Genomic DNA, 16,491 nt, shown 5'->3' on the forward strand with positions numbered 1-16,491 from the left:
TTATCTACAGTATTATACTGCTTTACTGCTGAGAACACTGAGGCCAGCCTCTGTCCTTTGCCTTATCTACAGTATTATACTGCTTTACTGCTGAGAACACTGAGGCCAGCCTCTGTCCTTTGCCTTATCTACAGTATTATACTGCTTTACTGCTGAGAACACTGAGGCCAGCCTCTGTCCTTTGTTTTATCAACAGTATTATACTGCTTTACTGCTGAGAACACTGAGGCCAGCCTCTGTCCTTTGCCTTATCTACAGTATTATACTGCTTTACTGCTGAGAACACTGAGGCCAGCCTCTGTCCTTTGCCTTATCTACAGTATTATACTGCTTTACGGCTGAGAACACTGAGGCCAGCCTCTGTCCTTTGCCTTATCTACAGTATTATACTGCTTTACTGCTGAGAACACTGAGGCCAGCCTCTGTCCTTTGCCTTATCTACAGTATTATACTGCTTTACTGCTGAGAACACTGAGGCCAGCCTCTGTCCTTTGCCTTATCTACAGTATTATACTGCTTTACTGCTGAGAACACTGAGGCCAGCCTCTGGGACCTTGTGTACCACTGGGATGGTGCCTGCTGATAGCGAGGCATTATGACATCAGTCAGCATATTGCAACATGGCACACATGTCTTTTGGAAATCATAATACTGCTTTTGACAGGTTTCAAAGTATTTAAGGGTCATGGATCCCACGCAAAACAAAAATGGAACATAGAAAAGCACAAATTAAGTAGAAATAGGAAAAGCCAAGCAAATCGCAATTCTGTTTTAGTTGTGTGTTTTTTATTTGTATTTTTTACTGTGGACATGAGTGGCTTTCCATGCATGGCATGTATTTATTTGCATGCTACAATAACAAATGTCTCTAAAACTGGAGGATTATTAAGCACACACTGGAGGCAGGCAAACAGCACAGAACTACATGCAATCCAAATAAGTAATAATGTGGTAATACTGTGTTGAACAAACACACAAAAACACACCATTTACAACACTGCAACGCAACAATTCATTCATAACTCTGAAGAGTATGAAATATAAAACAGGCAGATGCACACAGCAGATAGTATGCAGACACGGCCAGATGGAGACACACACATCCACGCGCGCACGCACGCACGCACACACACACACACACACACACACACACACACACACACACACACACACACACACACAGAGCTGTACCTACAGTGAACATGACGACAAAGTAAAGCTGTGTCTGTGAGGCCATGGGGGTGGGGTGAAGGGTTAAAGTTGAACAACATTATTTACAAAATCAAGACCACAAACAAACAAACAACAAACAAACAAGCAACAAAACCCTAAATATAATCAGCTCACAGCTCGTAAACCATTAGAGCAAGCCTCAAGGCTGCAGTCTCACTTGGAAGGGTCCAGATGGATATTACTGCTAACTGTCACTAAAGACATTTTCTCCACTGGCTGAAAAGCCCCCTTGCTTCTCGGCGCGTGGGAGTTGGCTTTAGGCGACACTGGAAACATTTATTCACATCGGAGTTGATTAAACGTCCCTCCGTCCGCCATGACAAACATCTCTCTTTGGGAGGCGCGACATGCTGAGCCGTGTGGGGCTGCAGTCTCCCTCATGTGTGCGTGCAGAAAGGGACGACTGACAAACAGCGCTACACTTTAAAATGTCAGCACACGACTCAAAGAGACGAGAGACGGAATGAGTTGCAGAAGGATTATTAATCTCTTCAAATACTTTGAATGTTTGCTTGAGCTTTGCCGGAGTGCCGGAGTGAGATGAGATCTGCAGGTTCTGGAGGATTATTACGGTGATGGTGATTCTGTGATGGACAGCATTCACACGCAGGCAGACAATATACGGCACGGGCGCAGTATTTTTTGGTAAATACATCGAAATGCAGCTGAAGAATGAGATAGTTCCCGTTTAAAGCAAACAACCACTCTTACAAAATGAGTTTTAGCATGAAAGTATAGCCTATTAGAATATAATATTATAGTGATGTCATCGTAAGACCGTTGCTTCCAGAATAACGATTTTCTAGGGATGGAATAATTATGATTAGTGTTTTTGTAGTGTCGCTTGCCAGACTATGTGTCCACAGAGAGCTTTGTTGAGCTGCCAGAGCCTTTCTGCAATTCATTCTCTATGGTAAAGACACACTAGGAGGGATCCTCTTCCCAGCACCACTCCTGCTGTTTCAGCACTCTCGTGTGTTTTTGGGCGGAGCGCTCTGGACATGATATCCAAAGCGCTCCGCTATTAAAAAAATGCTTTCTGTGGACACGGGGCCTATCCCCGTTTGCTATCTTTACAACCATCCACTGGAAGTACCAAGCAAAACTTGCCAGGGATTTCCCTTCGCTCCGAATGAAATGGTCGGAGCCAATGGCAGAGCTTATCCCCGCAGCCTGCCTCCAGGCAGTCAGCCTAGTGTTTTTGAGACTGACCTTCAGAGAGGAGCCTCGAGGGCTGACACACTTGAAGGGCTTGCCCTCCCCGTCCAAGGTGTCTTCCACCTTCTGTCTCTTCTCAGCAGCCTCTGCCCTCCTCCGCTCTATCTCGTCCTTCATCTTCCTCTTCTCCTCCTGAGGAAGGAACAGACACATTTGCATTAGAGCACTGACTCTCCTTCTGAGGAAGACAGACATTTACATGAGAGTAGTGGTTCTCCTCCTGAGGAACACAGACACATTTACATTAGAGCAGTGGTTCTCCTCCTGAGGAACACAGACACATTTACATTAGAGTAGTGGTTCTCCTCCTGAGGAAGACAGACACATTTACATTAGAGTAGTGGTTCTCCTCCTGAGGAACACACATTTACATTAGAGCAGTGGTTCTCCTCCTGAGGAACACAGACACATTTACATTAGAGTAGTGGTTCTCCTCCTGAGGAAGACAGACACATTTACATTAGAGTAGTGGTTCTCCTCCTGAGGAACACAGACACATTTACATTAGAGCAGTGGTTCTCCTCCTGAGGAACACGGACACATTTACATTAGAGCAGTGGTTCTCCTCCTGAGGAAGACAGACACATTTACATGAGAGTAGTGTTCTCCTCCTGAGGAAGACAGGCATTTACATTAGAGTAGTGGTTCTCCTCCTGAGGAAGACATACATTTACATTAGGGTAGTGGTTCTCCTCCTGAGGAAGACAGGCATTTACATTAGCGTAGTGGTTCTCCTCCTGAGGAAGACAGACATTTACATTAGAGCAGTGGTTCTCCTCCTGAGGAACACAGACACATTTACATGAGAGTAGTGTTCTCCTCCTGAGGAAGAAAGACATTTACATTAGAGTAGTGGTTCTCCTCCTGAGGAACACAGACATTTACATGAGAGTAGTGGTTCTCCGTCTGAGGAAGACAGACACATTTACATTAGAGCAGTGGTTCTCCGTCTGAGGAAGACAGACACATTTACATTAGAGCAGTGGTTCTCCGTCTGAGGAAGACAGACACATTTACATTAGAGCAGTGGTTCTCCTCCTGAGGAAGACAGACACATGAGAGCAGTGGTTCTCCTCCTGAGAAAGACAGACACATTTACATATTAGAGCAATGGTTCTCAACATGGGCTCCGGGAACCACCCGGGGTCCTTGAGGGGGCTCCAGCAAATGGATAAATTATTAAACATCACCATTATTTCATTTTGAAGAAGTTAAACAGTTAGAGAATGTAGAAGAATGACTGTTTTGATCATAGTTTCCCTGTTATCTCTCTAACCTACAATACAGATAGTCTGTTATCTCTCTAACCTACAATACAGATAGTCTGTTATCTCTCTAACCAACAATACAGATAGTCTGTTATCTCTCTAACCAACAATACAGATAGTCTGTTATCTCTCTAACCTACAATACAGATAGTCTGTTATCTCTCTAACCTACAATACAGATAGTCTGTTATCTCTCTAACCTACAATACAGATAGTCTGTTATCTCCCTAACCTACAATACAGATAGTCCGTTATCTCTCTAACCTACAATACAGATAGTCTGTTATCTCTCTAACCTACAATACAGATAGTCTGTTATCTCTCTAACCTACAATACAGATAGTCTGTTATCTCTCTAACCTACAATACAGATAGTCTGTTATCTCTCTAACCTACAATACAGATAGTCTGTTATCTCCCTAACCTACAATACAGATAGTCCGTTATCTCTCTAACCTACAATACAGATAGTCTGTTATCTCTCTAACCTACAATACAGATAGTCTGTTATCTCTCTAACCTACAATACAGATAGTCTGTTATATCTCTAACCTACAATACAGATAGTCTGTTATCTCCCTAACCAACAATACAGATAGTCTGTTATCTCTCTAACCTACAATACAGATAGTCTGTTATCTCTCTAACCTACAATACAGATAGTCTGTTATCTCTCTAACCTACAATACAGATAGTCTGTTATCTCTCTAACCTACAATACAGATAGTCTGTTATCTCTCTAACCTACAATACAGATAGTCTGTTATCTCTCTAACCTACAATACAGATAGTCTGTTATCTCTCTAACCTACAATACAGATAGTCTGTTATCTCTCTAACCTACAATACAGATAGTCTGTTATCTCTCTAACCTACAATACAGATAGTCTGTTATCTCTCTAACCTACAATACAGATAGTCTGTTATCTCTCTAACCTACAATACAGATAGTCTGTTATCTCTCTAACCTACAATACAGATAGTCTGTTATCTCTCTAACCTACAATACAGATAGTCTGTTATCTCTCTAACCTACAATACAGATAGTCTGTTATCTCTCTAACCTACAATACAGATAGTCTGTTATCTCTCTAACCTACAATACAGATAGTCTGTTATCTCTCTAACCTACAATACAGATAGTCTGTTATCTCTCTAACCTACAATACAGATAGTCTGTTATCTCTCTAACCTACAATACAGATAGTCTGTTATCTCTCTAACCTACAATACAGATAGTCTGTTATCTCTCTAACCTACAATACAGATAGTCTGTTATCTCTCTAACCTACAATACAGATAGTCTGTTATCTCTCTAACCTACAATACAGATAGTCTGTTATCTCTCTAACCTACAATACAGATAGTCTGTTATCTCTCTAACCTACAATACAGATAGTCTGTTATCTCTCTAACCTACAATACAGATAGTCTGTTATCTCTCTAACCTACAATACAGATAGTCTGTTATCTCTCTAACCTACAATACAGATAGTCTGTTATCTCTCTAACCTACAATACAGATAGTCTGTTATCTCTCTAACCTACAATACAGATAGTCTGTTATCTCTCTAACCTACAATACAGATAGTCTGTTATCTCTCTAACCTACAATACAGATAGTCTGTTATCTCTCTAACCTACAATACAGATAGTCTGTTATCTCTCTAACCTACAATACAGATAGTCTGTTATCTCTCTAACCTACAATACAGATAGTCTGTTATCTCTCTAACCTACAATACAGATAGTCTGTTATCTCTCTAACCTACAATACAGATAGTCTGTTATCTCTCTAACCTACAATACAGATAGTCTGTTATCTCTCTAACCTACAATACAGATAGTCTGTTATCTCTCTAACCTACAATACAGATAGTCTGTTATCTCTCTAACCTACAATACAGATAGTCGTGGGAATCTGGACTTTTTTCATCACATCCTGTATTCCAGAGGACGTTTTTCATCACATCCTGTATAGGACTTTTTTCATGGAAAGAACTACCAGACCAGACATTTAGAAACACAAATGATAAATCTTTCATGAATTGGGTATAGGTTCAATCACTATTATGCTATATCAATCAGTGATAGAGAATAAGAAAATGGAAATCTATTCATATGAAAATGTTGCAGATTATTGCTTTAAATTCCAGAATCACCAATATAACCAGAAACCAATATAGAAAGTGCACCCAGACAACAAATGTAACAAATACAGGATAGATGCCCATTTCAAATTTGATTTACCATAATTTCCGCACTATAAGCCGCACCGGAGTATAAGCCGCAGCAGCAAAATTGCCTGTTTGTTACATATATAAGCCGCACCGGACTATAAGCCGCAGGTGTTTTAATGTTTTTTTTTTTTTTTTTAATTGTGTTTTAATGTTTAATTACCATATGTAAGGGTTCATGCACAGAGGGGATTGTCGGGAAAGAGATGGCTGTTTGAGGAAGCTCCCATTTATTAACATTTCAACAAAACAACATAACACAACACCACCTGTGTTTTTTTTTACAGTGCACACAGTGTCCGCGGTGTGGTGAAAAGAGGGCAAGAGAGGAAATTAAAACAGAAGTGGATTTATAGTTAGAAAGAGTGCTAAAGAAGAGAGAATTCAGTTTTTTTTTTTTTTTTTTTCCTCGAAAAAATCCATAGATAAGCCGCACCGTTATATAAGCCGCAGGGCCAAAAAACGGGGAAAAAGCCGCGGCTTATAGTCCGAAATTTACGGTACTTAATTATCCAATGAGGCTGTCCATGAGCAAATGTAATTACTCTGAGCAAATTCTTATTTACAGTGACTGCCAGGAGCAAAAGCCCTGTTGGAAAGCTCGGGAAATGCAGACTAACAACAGTTTTTTTTAAACAATTATTATGAACCATTTGAACCATGTACTGTATTCAGAAGAGGGCTGGTAAAACTGACAGTATATCCGCCCTCTCCAGCAGTCTTGTCTTGGTTAATTAGTCTCTCTGTATCTCTGGGCCATCTTTTAATTACAAACCACAAGGCCTCATTAACGTCACACAAGACGAGAGCAGGGGCAGATAGAGAGAGACGGGCCGCGGTGTTCAGAGCCAAGATCAACAAAGGGCTAACAGTGCGAATGCTCGGCCACGGTGTGAGCGTTTGAAAGGGGAAACGAATGACGCGCCGCCGAGCACAAATTGGAACACGCAGAAAGGAGGAGGTTATCGCGTTTGTGAAACATAAGCATGAGGTCATTATAAAAGGGGGGGAGAAAGGAATGACTTTCATGAGTTACGAGTGCTGACCCAAATGGGTCGAGTCACGATAACAGTGAAGGATGGCGAGATAATGCCACGGCGCCGCTAGTACCAAGGTGACGCATGGGTTTTAGCTCAGGCAGGTGTAAAGGCTAAACATGAACTACATGAACGTAGTGAGAGGAAGAGATGAGGGTTGTTACATACAATTATAAAGCCTGTACGTAATATGCCTTTTGTAATGGTGGATATCTTTTTGGAATGCACATTTATCCATATGTCAAATCTGTAAAAAATCTGTAAAAAATGTTGAATATACTCTTGATACAATAATATGACATATCAAAAATAATAGGCAAAGACAAACAACATAAAGTAATATAGGCCAAGAAGGGACATTGCGGAAATTGATAATTGATAATAATTTGATTTATAGTTTATAAATTACATAAACATGTGCAACAGTAAATATCTTGTTTCGGTTTATGTACTGTTTATGTACTGTTTTCTATCCATTATTCTATTATGTTATGGAAACATATGAAAATAATAAAAATGTGGTCATAGATTTTATTTTATTTTACCCCCCCTCTTAATTTATTTTATGCTATTAGGGTTATTATTGTTATTATGCTTTGTCTATAGATATGTGTGCCTGTATATGTGTGCAGGGGTTTGTATGTATACTATTTGTATGAAAAGACAATAAATAAAAGAAAGCAGTGTTATGAAAAATGTGAGTGTGTTTGTATGTGAAAGGCAAAGCTCAAAACAAAAAGAAAGGGAATAATGAGAAAAAATAAGGCTTAAAAAAGATTTAAAAAAAAAGCAACCCCAAATAGAGATAGACCAAGAGCTCCAGAGATCAAAAGTCATCCACAAACAGGGAGCAGTGCTCCTTCCCTCTCCTCTCTCCCCTCTCTCTCACCTCCTCTCTGGCTTTCCTCTCGTCATCCTCTTGTTTCTTCTGCCTCTCCTCCTCCTCCAGCACCTTCCTCCTCTCCTCCCTCTTCCTCTTCAGCTCCTCCAGCTCGACCTCGCTCTCCTGCTGCTTCTGCCTCATCTTCTCAAACTCCTCGCTTTCCGCCTCGTCTCTGCGTCGCTTCAGTTCCTCCAGCTTCAGCTCTGCCTCCAGGCGGGCGGCCGAGTCGTCCTGATCGTCGCCCCCGGCAGACACCTCGGGGGAACGCACGCTGCCACGGCTGGGACACACACACACACACACACACACACACACACACACACACACACACACACACACACACACACACACACACACACACACATCCGGGTCAGAGCACACATATACTGTGCATTCAGGTCACAGGCAAACAGAAGAGAAGCGGCAAGCAAAGCTGGTTGACGCACAGGTAAACACTGACATATGATACAAGAAGGACTCTTTTATTTATGCTGGTGCCACCGAGTGGAACAAACTGCCTGTTGACACTAAGAAAGTGCAGAACCCACACAGGTTTATATGAAAATGGTCAAACAGATGCTGCCATTTGAATTGTACTTATATTTTACTTTTTAGCATATTTATCTCACTACAGTATGTATTGCATATTTGTAAATACTAGGCATCTCGCGCGCTCGATTCCTAGGCTCGCCCGCTGCACTGGCTCGCTAGCTCGGCCGCGCATCGACCGCCCTGCAGCTCGGCGAGCTGGTCCTGCAGCTCGCATATGCAGCTCAGCCGCTGCGCGTACTCACCCGCAGCTCGCAGTGTGTGTGTATGTGTTGCTCAAAAAATGTTATTGCCCTTAAGTTTACATGTGTACATGGGTGTGTGTACTGTATGTGTGTTCCCCCTTATGACATCACTAATGACATAATCAGTCTTATGATGTCACAATGTCTCCTTGTTTGTGTGTGTGTGCCCCCTTATGACATCCCTGATGACATCATCAGTGTGTGTGTGTGTGTGTGTGTGTGTGTGTGTGTGTGTGTGTGCCCCTTATGACATCACTGATGACATCATACCTGATGACATCATCACTGATGACATCACATCATTAGGTAATTAGCTGATTCTCCCTACTCTCCCATCGCTTATATAGCCTCAGACTGATGACATCACTGATGACATCATCACTGATGACATCATCACAGAGCTTATAATAGCCTCACTCAGGAAGGATGACATCACTGATGACATCATCACGGATGACATCACTGGTGACATTACCACTGATGATGACATCATTACTGATGACATTATCACTGACGACATCACATCATTAGGCAAATAGGGCAATCACCTACTGTAATTAAATATCCGGCTCTGTCAGGTCACCCACATGGGTGCTCTTTACACCCCCTGAAAGTTTGAGCCCAATCGCACGTAAAACGGCATAGCTGTGGCCAGCACAAACATTTAAACAAACAAACAGACAAACAAACATTGCCCACTTGCTCCCTTTTAATATAAAGCAAGGCTAAATAGATTGTTGTGTTAATGTGGCAGGTTGTTATTGTAAGTCGCCCACCTCTTCGTCGAATGACAGCACACGTCATCACCTTGTTGGGCAGGGTTCGACAGATGGCCCATCAGGGACCACGATGGAAATAAGTCCTGGACTTGGTTGTTCTATCCCTGTCTCTGTCCAATGTCTTATAGATGGTTTTACCACTGTATTTGATGTGTACAATTAAGGCTTAGTCCTTTGCGTGGCCGACCCGGGTTCGAATCCGACCCATGGTCCTTTGCCACATCATCCTCTCTCTCTCCCCACCTTTCCTGCCTAACTAGCTGTCCTATCCAATAAAGGCAAAAATGCCCCAAACCCCCCCCCTAAAAATCCTAAATGATTTGGCCTGGAAACGTGTCAAGCCAGGATTTGCTTACTATAAGAAAATACCGCATTTTGGGGGGATTTTATGAAAGCGATCATTTTGTAAGAACGTGTCTTTTTTCCCCAATGTGGGGGATATCTCATTTTGGAATGTAACAGAGACTGATAGTAGCTCGCTAGCTTGATCTTTCCAGCTGACCTTATTAAGTTGCTACAGTACTTTTCCTCTTTTACACACGGCTGGGTCAAGTGGAGTCAACTGAGTATGCAGTATGAGATGAAGCAATACTGATTGAGGACATTCAGGTATCAATGCCCTCCCCTCTTTGCTGGCAACAAAATGCAAGACGAATCACAGGAATATTGTTTTTGAGGGAAGGGGGGTGGAGCTGTATGCATAATTCAGAACCCCTGGTAACCTGGATTTGGCAGCAGGTGGCTTGGTGTGTGTTGTGTGTACCTGAGGGTCCTCTCGGGTTTCCTGTGCTGTTTGGGAGGAGTCTCCTCATGCAGGCCTCCGTTCTGCTTCCTCTGCCCCTCCTTCTCGTCCTGGGCCCCGCCTCTCTCATCCACCTGCACGCACACACACACACACACACAGACACACACACACACACACACACACACACACACACACACACACACACAGACACACACACACACACACACACACACACACACACACACACACACACACACACACACACACACACACACACACACACACACACACACACACAAGCACAGTGAGAGTGAACAAAAGCCAGCTGGTGGCTGGTTGGCTGAAGGGGGCGGGGTCTAGCCCGTGATGTCACGGCATTCTGAAAGGTGGCTTCACACGGTGGTGAGAGAGAGGGAGAGAGTAAGAGAGAGAGAGGGAGAGAGTAAGAGAGAGAGAGGGAGAGAGAGAGAGCACACCACACCCAAAATAAAATAACACAGAACATCACATAACGCAGCGTCCACTCCAGAATTACTACTGGCGGAGGATTTGCTAACATGTGATCACCCCGGGAGTGAGTGTCATAAAACTATATATATATTTCATAGCACTTTCCTGCACCCTCTTATCATATTGGCTCTCACTGCTTACCTTCCTCAGAAGCATAATTCAAGTCTTACAGTTCATAATTGCCATGTGCGTATAACCCCAATACGTATACAGGGCTCGATGATCTACTTGCGATGTCCCCTTTGCAGTGACCATATTTCAAATGACTTGATTCCTCCCCTATAGTTAAGAGTCTTTTGGAGCGGAGTCTGTGTAATGTGAACTGTTGCTGCCGAGGTGGAAGACATGCAGAGAGACACTGTGACCATGAATGTGCTGTGTGACCACTCTGCGGAGCGGAGCATTAAACCTTATTAAAAGTCCGACCGCGCGGCCGCCGACCACACCTCATAAAACGTCGGCTCGGTTACCACCGGTCCGCGTCGGTGCAAACCACACTGTGACCACACGGGGTGTCTGGGTAATTTCAACGTCTGGCCCGGACGGGTTTTTAATCGCCAACTCTGACTTGGCCCCCGGAACAAGATAGCCTTTTTTTATTTCATTTCAGAGATCGAGTAAATTTTGGGTTGAGTTTCGAAAGGATTCCAATGAATTCTGTCTATAAATGTGCTTCTCAAGTCACATACAGTAAGAGAAGGTCCAAGGAGAAAATTTTAATAGCTAACTGTGTCAGCTCTTGGTCTGAGGAAACTTTAAGATGAATTCTGTTCCCTTCATAAACAAAGTAAAGTTGCTTTAAGACGTTGAAGTTAGCCAGTCTGACTTTCTGTGCAGCGCGTCACACCTCTACAAAAACTCTTACCACACGTCAGATACCTCATTATCCTCTGAGTGCGGTATCTCAGATACCTCCTGATGCTCTTCGGTGTCATTGCTTAGTATCATAGCCATGTTCTCGGATGTGTTATCTATACATTCGTCCTCCTGTACCTCCTCCTCTGATGCTACTGCATCGTCCTCCGTTACTGCAGCCACTGAATTGGCTGACTTCCCCTGATTTGAATTCTCACTGCCTACTGAATTTGTGTCTTCCTCAGTGAGTTCCTAGGAAAGGGGATCATAGCAGTTCTTTGAAAGCAGATCGGTGATCAACTCTTACACTGCAATGTGAATAAATCAATACCATACCATACCTCGTTGTTTTGCATTTTAGACTCTTCAGTGGACTCCTATGGATAATGAGACAGTCATGACATTTGCAGGGACTGTCACTTATTAGAGAATAAATTGCAAAAATTAGGGATGCACGATATAGGCAATCATATCAGTATTGGCAGAGTCATTTTTATATTGGTATCGGTCCAAAATAACAGCAATGTTAATATCGGTCATCGTATCGTAACATTTTCATATTGAGAGGACACAATGTGGTAAATATATGATTTATGGGCTTTTCAAATTGTTTTGGGGGCAAGAAAGAAAGAAGAAAGACATTACTTTTTCAAATTCACAGTGTTTACATGTGTTTTTCAGTAAGTACAAAATTTGATTATCCTAGAAACTTGTTTTTATACAGATCATATTGACATTGGCAAATCGGATATCGGCCATAACAGCAATATTAATATTGTTATCGGTATCAGCCAAAATTTTCATATCGGTGCATCCCTAGGAAAATGAACAAACGACTGACCTGTTCTCTCAGATAAGACCTTCTCGGCTTCTCCTCCACCTCTTCCACCTCCGCTCCCGGCTCTTCTACCTCCTCGGGCGCGACCTCCTCCTCTGGCCCCTCCTCTCTCCTCCTGCCGTACACGGCCGGCCTGTCCTCTTGGCCATTGTTCCTCTCCGGGTCGTGGCCCTCTGTCACGCCCGCATCCAGCTCCTTCTGCCTCTCCAGCGCCTCCCTCATGCGTTTCTGCCGTCTTTCCTCTCGTTTGGCCATGCGCTCCAGCAGGGCCTGCTCCTCCTCGTCTCCGCCACCACCACCACCGCCTCCAAAAGAGCTGCTCACAGACACCGTCTCTGTCCCACTGCAGAGGGACGAGAAACACGTCGTACGTTGTTTTGCTTGCAACGGGGATGGGACAATGTGCTTCAGATTCAGATTCAGATTCATTTATTTATTTAAAGAATGGGACATTGCACATTGATGAACAGTACAGCCGTACAGTAAACATGCCAGGTTATAGCCCAAGGGCTAGTTTCCACCTGTAGTCCCATGGCAGGTTGATGTAATCTTGAAGCAGAAAAAAAATTAATAGTACAAAAAAATTAATAGTATAAAAGGTGAGTAAAACACACAGAGCATGCAACGAAACATGACAGACGATATGTTAAGTATGATCACATTGCTGGTTTGATCTGAGCCATAGTTTCAACTGGCCTTTAAAGGTGGCGAGACTAGGGCATTCTCTAATAGAGGGAGGTAGATTATTCCAGAAGGTGCTTCCCATGAAGGATAAGGTCTTCTGACTAAAGGAAGTTTTTCTAAATGGGACCTCACAGACCTTTTTCGTGATGGCCCGGGTGACACGAGTCGAGTTGGCGGTCGAACGATATTTAATGAAGTCAGCAAGAGGAGGCGGCGCCAGTCCATGTAGAACTTTGTATATTAGACAGGCAGAGGTGAAATTTCTAAAGTTCTCAAAACTTAGCATGTCATATTTACGTATGATATGACAGTGGTGATGAGAAAGGGGTTTTTTATCTAGTATTTTCAGGGCTTTTTTATAAAGTAGTTCGATATCGATACGCGATATCGATACGCGATACGCGATATCGATACGCGATATGGGGCTCACAATTCGATATGACCACGATATGATGCGATAAATAATGGTTTAGTGACAATAAATATGTGTTTTGGGTAACAAGTAGGCCAAGGTTTTTTTTTTTTTTTTTTTTTTTTTTTACAGATTATGAAAGTGCAGATTGCAATCTTACAAATTATGTAGAATTATATACTTATTTCTGAGACACAAACCTTTCTACAGTAGCAATACAATTGGCTTGCTAAAATGAAAATTTAAATACGGTATGTCATTACAAAGTGCAAATTTGGATGGAGAGCTCGTGAGTGTGATAGTCAAGCTGTGTAATTTGTGATGACTAGAGAAGAGTAGAATGTAGCTAATATTGCGATAAAAAAAATTGCCCCACGATATGTATTGTCACATTTTTGCATTGCGATATATTGAATTTAGATATACTACCTCATCCCTAGTTTGAAATGTTCAAAGTCAGCTCTAAGGACTTGTTCAGATTGCCAGCCCAAACCCATTTTTTGGCATCTCCAGATTGTATCCAGATTGATTTTAGAAAGAAATTAGATTTTTGCTAATTGGATCCAAACCACATTTGGTGATGGTTTGAAATGCAATTCCAATCGGAGATCTACAGATGCGTCTCATTCAACTCAACACTGTTCAACACATTCAACTCACACACATTCAACTCACACAACTCAACTCACACAACTCAACTCAACACTGTGGTTGCTTAAATAGGATTTCAAAGTGCTTTTTGCATCACTCGCAATGCGACACACAATGTCGGCATCAAATCCAGAGTCACAGAGGTGCATCAGAATGGCGGCACAGCAGAGAGAGCTGTATAAAATAACTAACTTTTTACTAACTTTACTCTTACTTTTACTGATGCGACTTGACAGCGCGATGATTGTTTGGATGCCGAGATGATGGATCACCGTTTCTCATGCTTCGCATCACCAGTGCACGTACTGTAGTTACTGACGCCTACGTCATTACCACAGCAACCCATGCAGATAGGTTGGTGATGTCTGGACACACAGATCCGATCTTGCAAATAACAGTGAGTGCGGACCAGTCTGTCTTAAAGATCTGAATTGAGAAACAAATCGGATTTGCCTGCAGTCTCAGGGATTCAGGGACCAATCAGGGATTATGTTATTGGTTTTGCACATGCCCAACATTTTTGCACCCATGAAAGGTTTAGTAAATTAGGGCCTACGTGGACTCAGCCACTTTGTGTCTAAAAGGCAGGAAGTAACACAGGTGCAAAAAACATTAACAAGGGCACTGAAACACCTAAATGGATTGGAAGTTGGAAACCCTCATTAATGTTTTGCTTGGATCTGTGTGACTTCCTGCCTTAGATGACAGAACATGGAACGTAAAATTCGTAGATTATTATTATTATTACAGTATGTTTAGGGTTATAGTATAACAAATATAACAAATAATTCTAAATAAATAAATAAATAAATAAATAAATAAATAAATAAATAAATAAATAAATAAATAAATAAATAAATAAATAAATAAATAAATAAATAAATAAATAAATAGGGGCCAGGTTGAAAAATACCAGAATTCTCCTTTACCGTCTCACCCCGCTGTTTCGGTCCAGCAAAAAACAAACAAACAAACAAAAAAGAAGCATGCATGCATGCTCAGCAAACTTTCCTGGGGTGGGGAAAAAAAAAAAGTAAATCAATGAAATATTGTGAAAGGAAATCAAAGTTTCCAGAGAGTGGTTGCCACATCATTGTCGGCTCTTTAGCCGGTATGCAGGGAATGCAGACAATGTACCTCATCAGTGGCTCTGCTGGGGTCTATTGACGGGGGCCCACCACACAAGCTGTTTTAATCCAACTATTGGTCAGGGCTGAAAATGAATAGCAGGCCCATGTCTGTTGCATCCCATGTTTGGACTTATAAATAACAGACATTCGCCTCCTGGACTGGTCTACACACCCACTCAGTTGTTATGGGTTTAGTTAGCAGCTAGTTACTGTTTATAGAACTACTGCACTATAAAAGCAGATACATTGTACATTTCTTTCTTACTTCTGCAAGTATGAGCACCCCAACCAACCAACCAACCAACCACTGAAAGTGAAACCAATGAATCTATATATCTATCTATCTATCCATCCATCCATCCATCCACCCAACTCCCACATATACTGCTCAACAAATTCTGACCCAACAATCTGGCAAACATTATCTCTGCATGTGAACAATCAACAATGGTCTCTCCAGCGTTACGTCTGGTCTCAGCATCCTCCTGGACAATCCCCTTCTTGTTGGCCGGGCCCAGGATGCATCTCTGAGCTCATAAAGAGGAAACATTCACCACCACAAAGCCGCTTCTGTGCTGCTGGATGTCAGAGCGACCCACCACTTCCACTGTAAGCCAGCCCATTGATCTCATAGCATGAAATAGCATGGACATGGAATTTCGCTGCTTTGTTTCCATGACAATCTTTCTGATGGATAGGTATGAGATCATGGATCAGGTGTCACGCATCGAGAGCCGGGATTGGCCAGTGAGTGGTGTGCAGTTCTTGTATTGGGTGACCTGGAAACTCAAGTGAAGCCATTTCCAAAAAGCCTTTTTTTTTTTTGTGATGAAATATTTTTTCTTTTATTTGCTCTTGTCTTAGAACATGTAACAATATAATAAATAAAAAACAGTATGAATAGACAATAATGTATACATTCAGTATTCCAAAAAGCTATATACAATAACCAGCTTGGAAAAGCCACTATATGAATTTAATTATTGAAATATCAAGATATTCTGTCAGCAAGTGTTATCATTTCGCTAATCTAGGATTTAGGCTACATAATCTCATAAAAAAAAGTCTCAACGTTTGTTTTAATTTCAATCATTTTGTGCGAGAATGTGTCACTTTTTTGTCCAAAATGTGGATACTCTTCAAAAAGCCTCAGAAGCCTACAGTATCATCATACAATGTCTGTTTACATCAAAGCATTATGACATTTAAGGAAAGAT

At 42.0% G+C, this 16,491-nt stretch overlaps 1 protein-coding gene across 5 annotated transcripts in view; it reads right to left on the minus strand.

The window, feature by feature from the left end:
- cald1a (caldesmon 1a) overlaps positions 1 to 16,491 on the minus strand; it is a 93,441-nt gene that overhangs the window by 17,594 nt on the left and 59,356 nt on the right. For 4 of the 5 annotated variants that reach the window (XR_014552500.1, XM_083632334.1, XM_083632332.1 and 1 more), the window contains exons 4-8: positions 12,401 to 12,740; positions 11,901 to 11,936; positions 10,213 to 10,325; positions 7,883 to 8,156; positions 2,446 to 2,583 (exon numbers count right to left, since the gene is read on the minus strand). Coding sequence is in view for 4 of the 5 variants with exons in the window: in XM_083632334.1 (XP_083488460.1) it covers positions 2,446 to 2,583; positions 7,883 to 8,156; positions 10,213 to 10,325; positions 11,901 to 11,936; positions 12,401 to 12,740 (901 nt within the window). In the remaining variant the exon portion in view is untranslated. The remainder of the gene's footprint in view (positions 1 to 2,445; positions 2,584 to 7,882; positions 8,157 to 10,212; positions 10,326 to 11,900; positions 11,937 to 12,400; positions 12,741 to 16,491) is intronic. The other variant, XM_083632335.1, reaches the window with a different exon arrangement.

The sequence above is a fragment of the Poromitra crassiceps genome (genome assembly GCF_964638095.1).
Source record: "Poromitra crassiceps genome assembly, chromosome: 2".
Classification (NCBI taxonomy): domain Eukaryota; kingdom Metazoa; phylum Chordata; class Actinopteri; order Beryciformes; family Melamphaidae; genus Poromitra; species Poromitra crassiceps.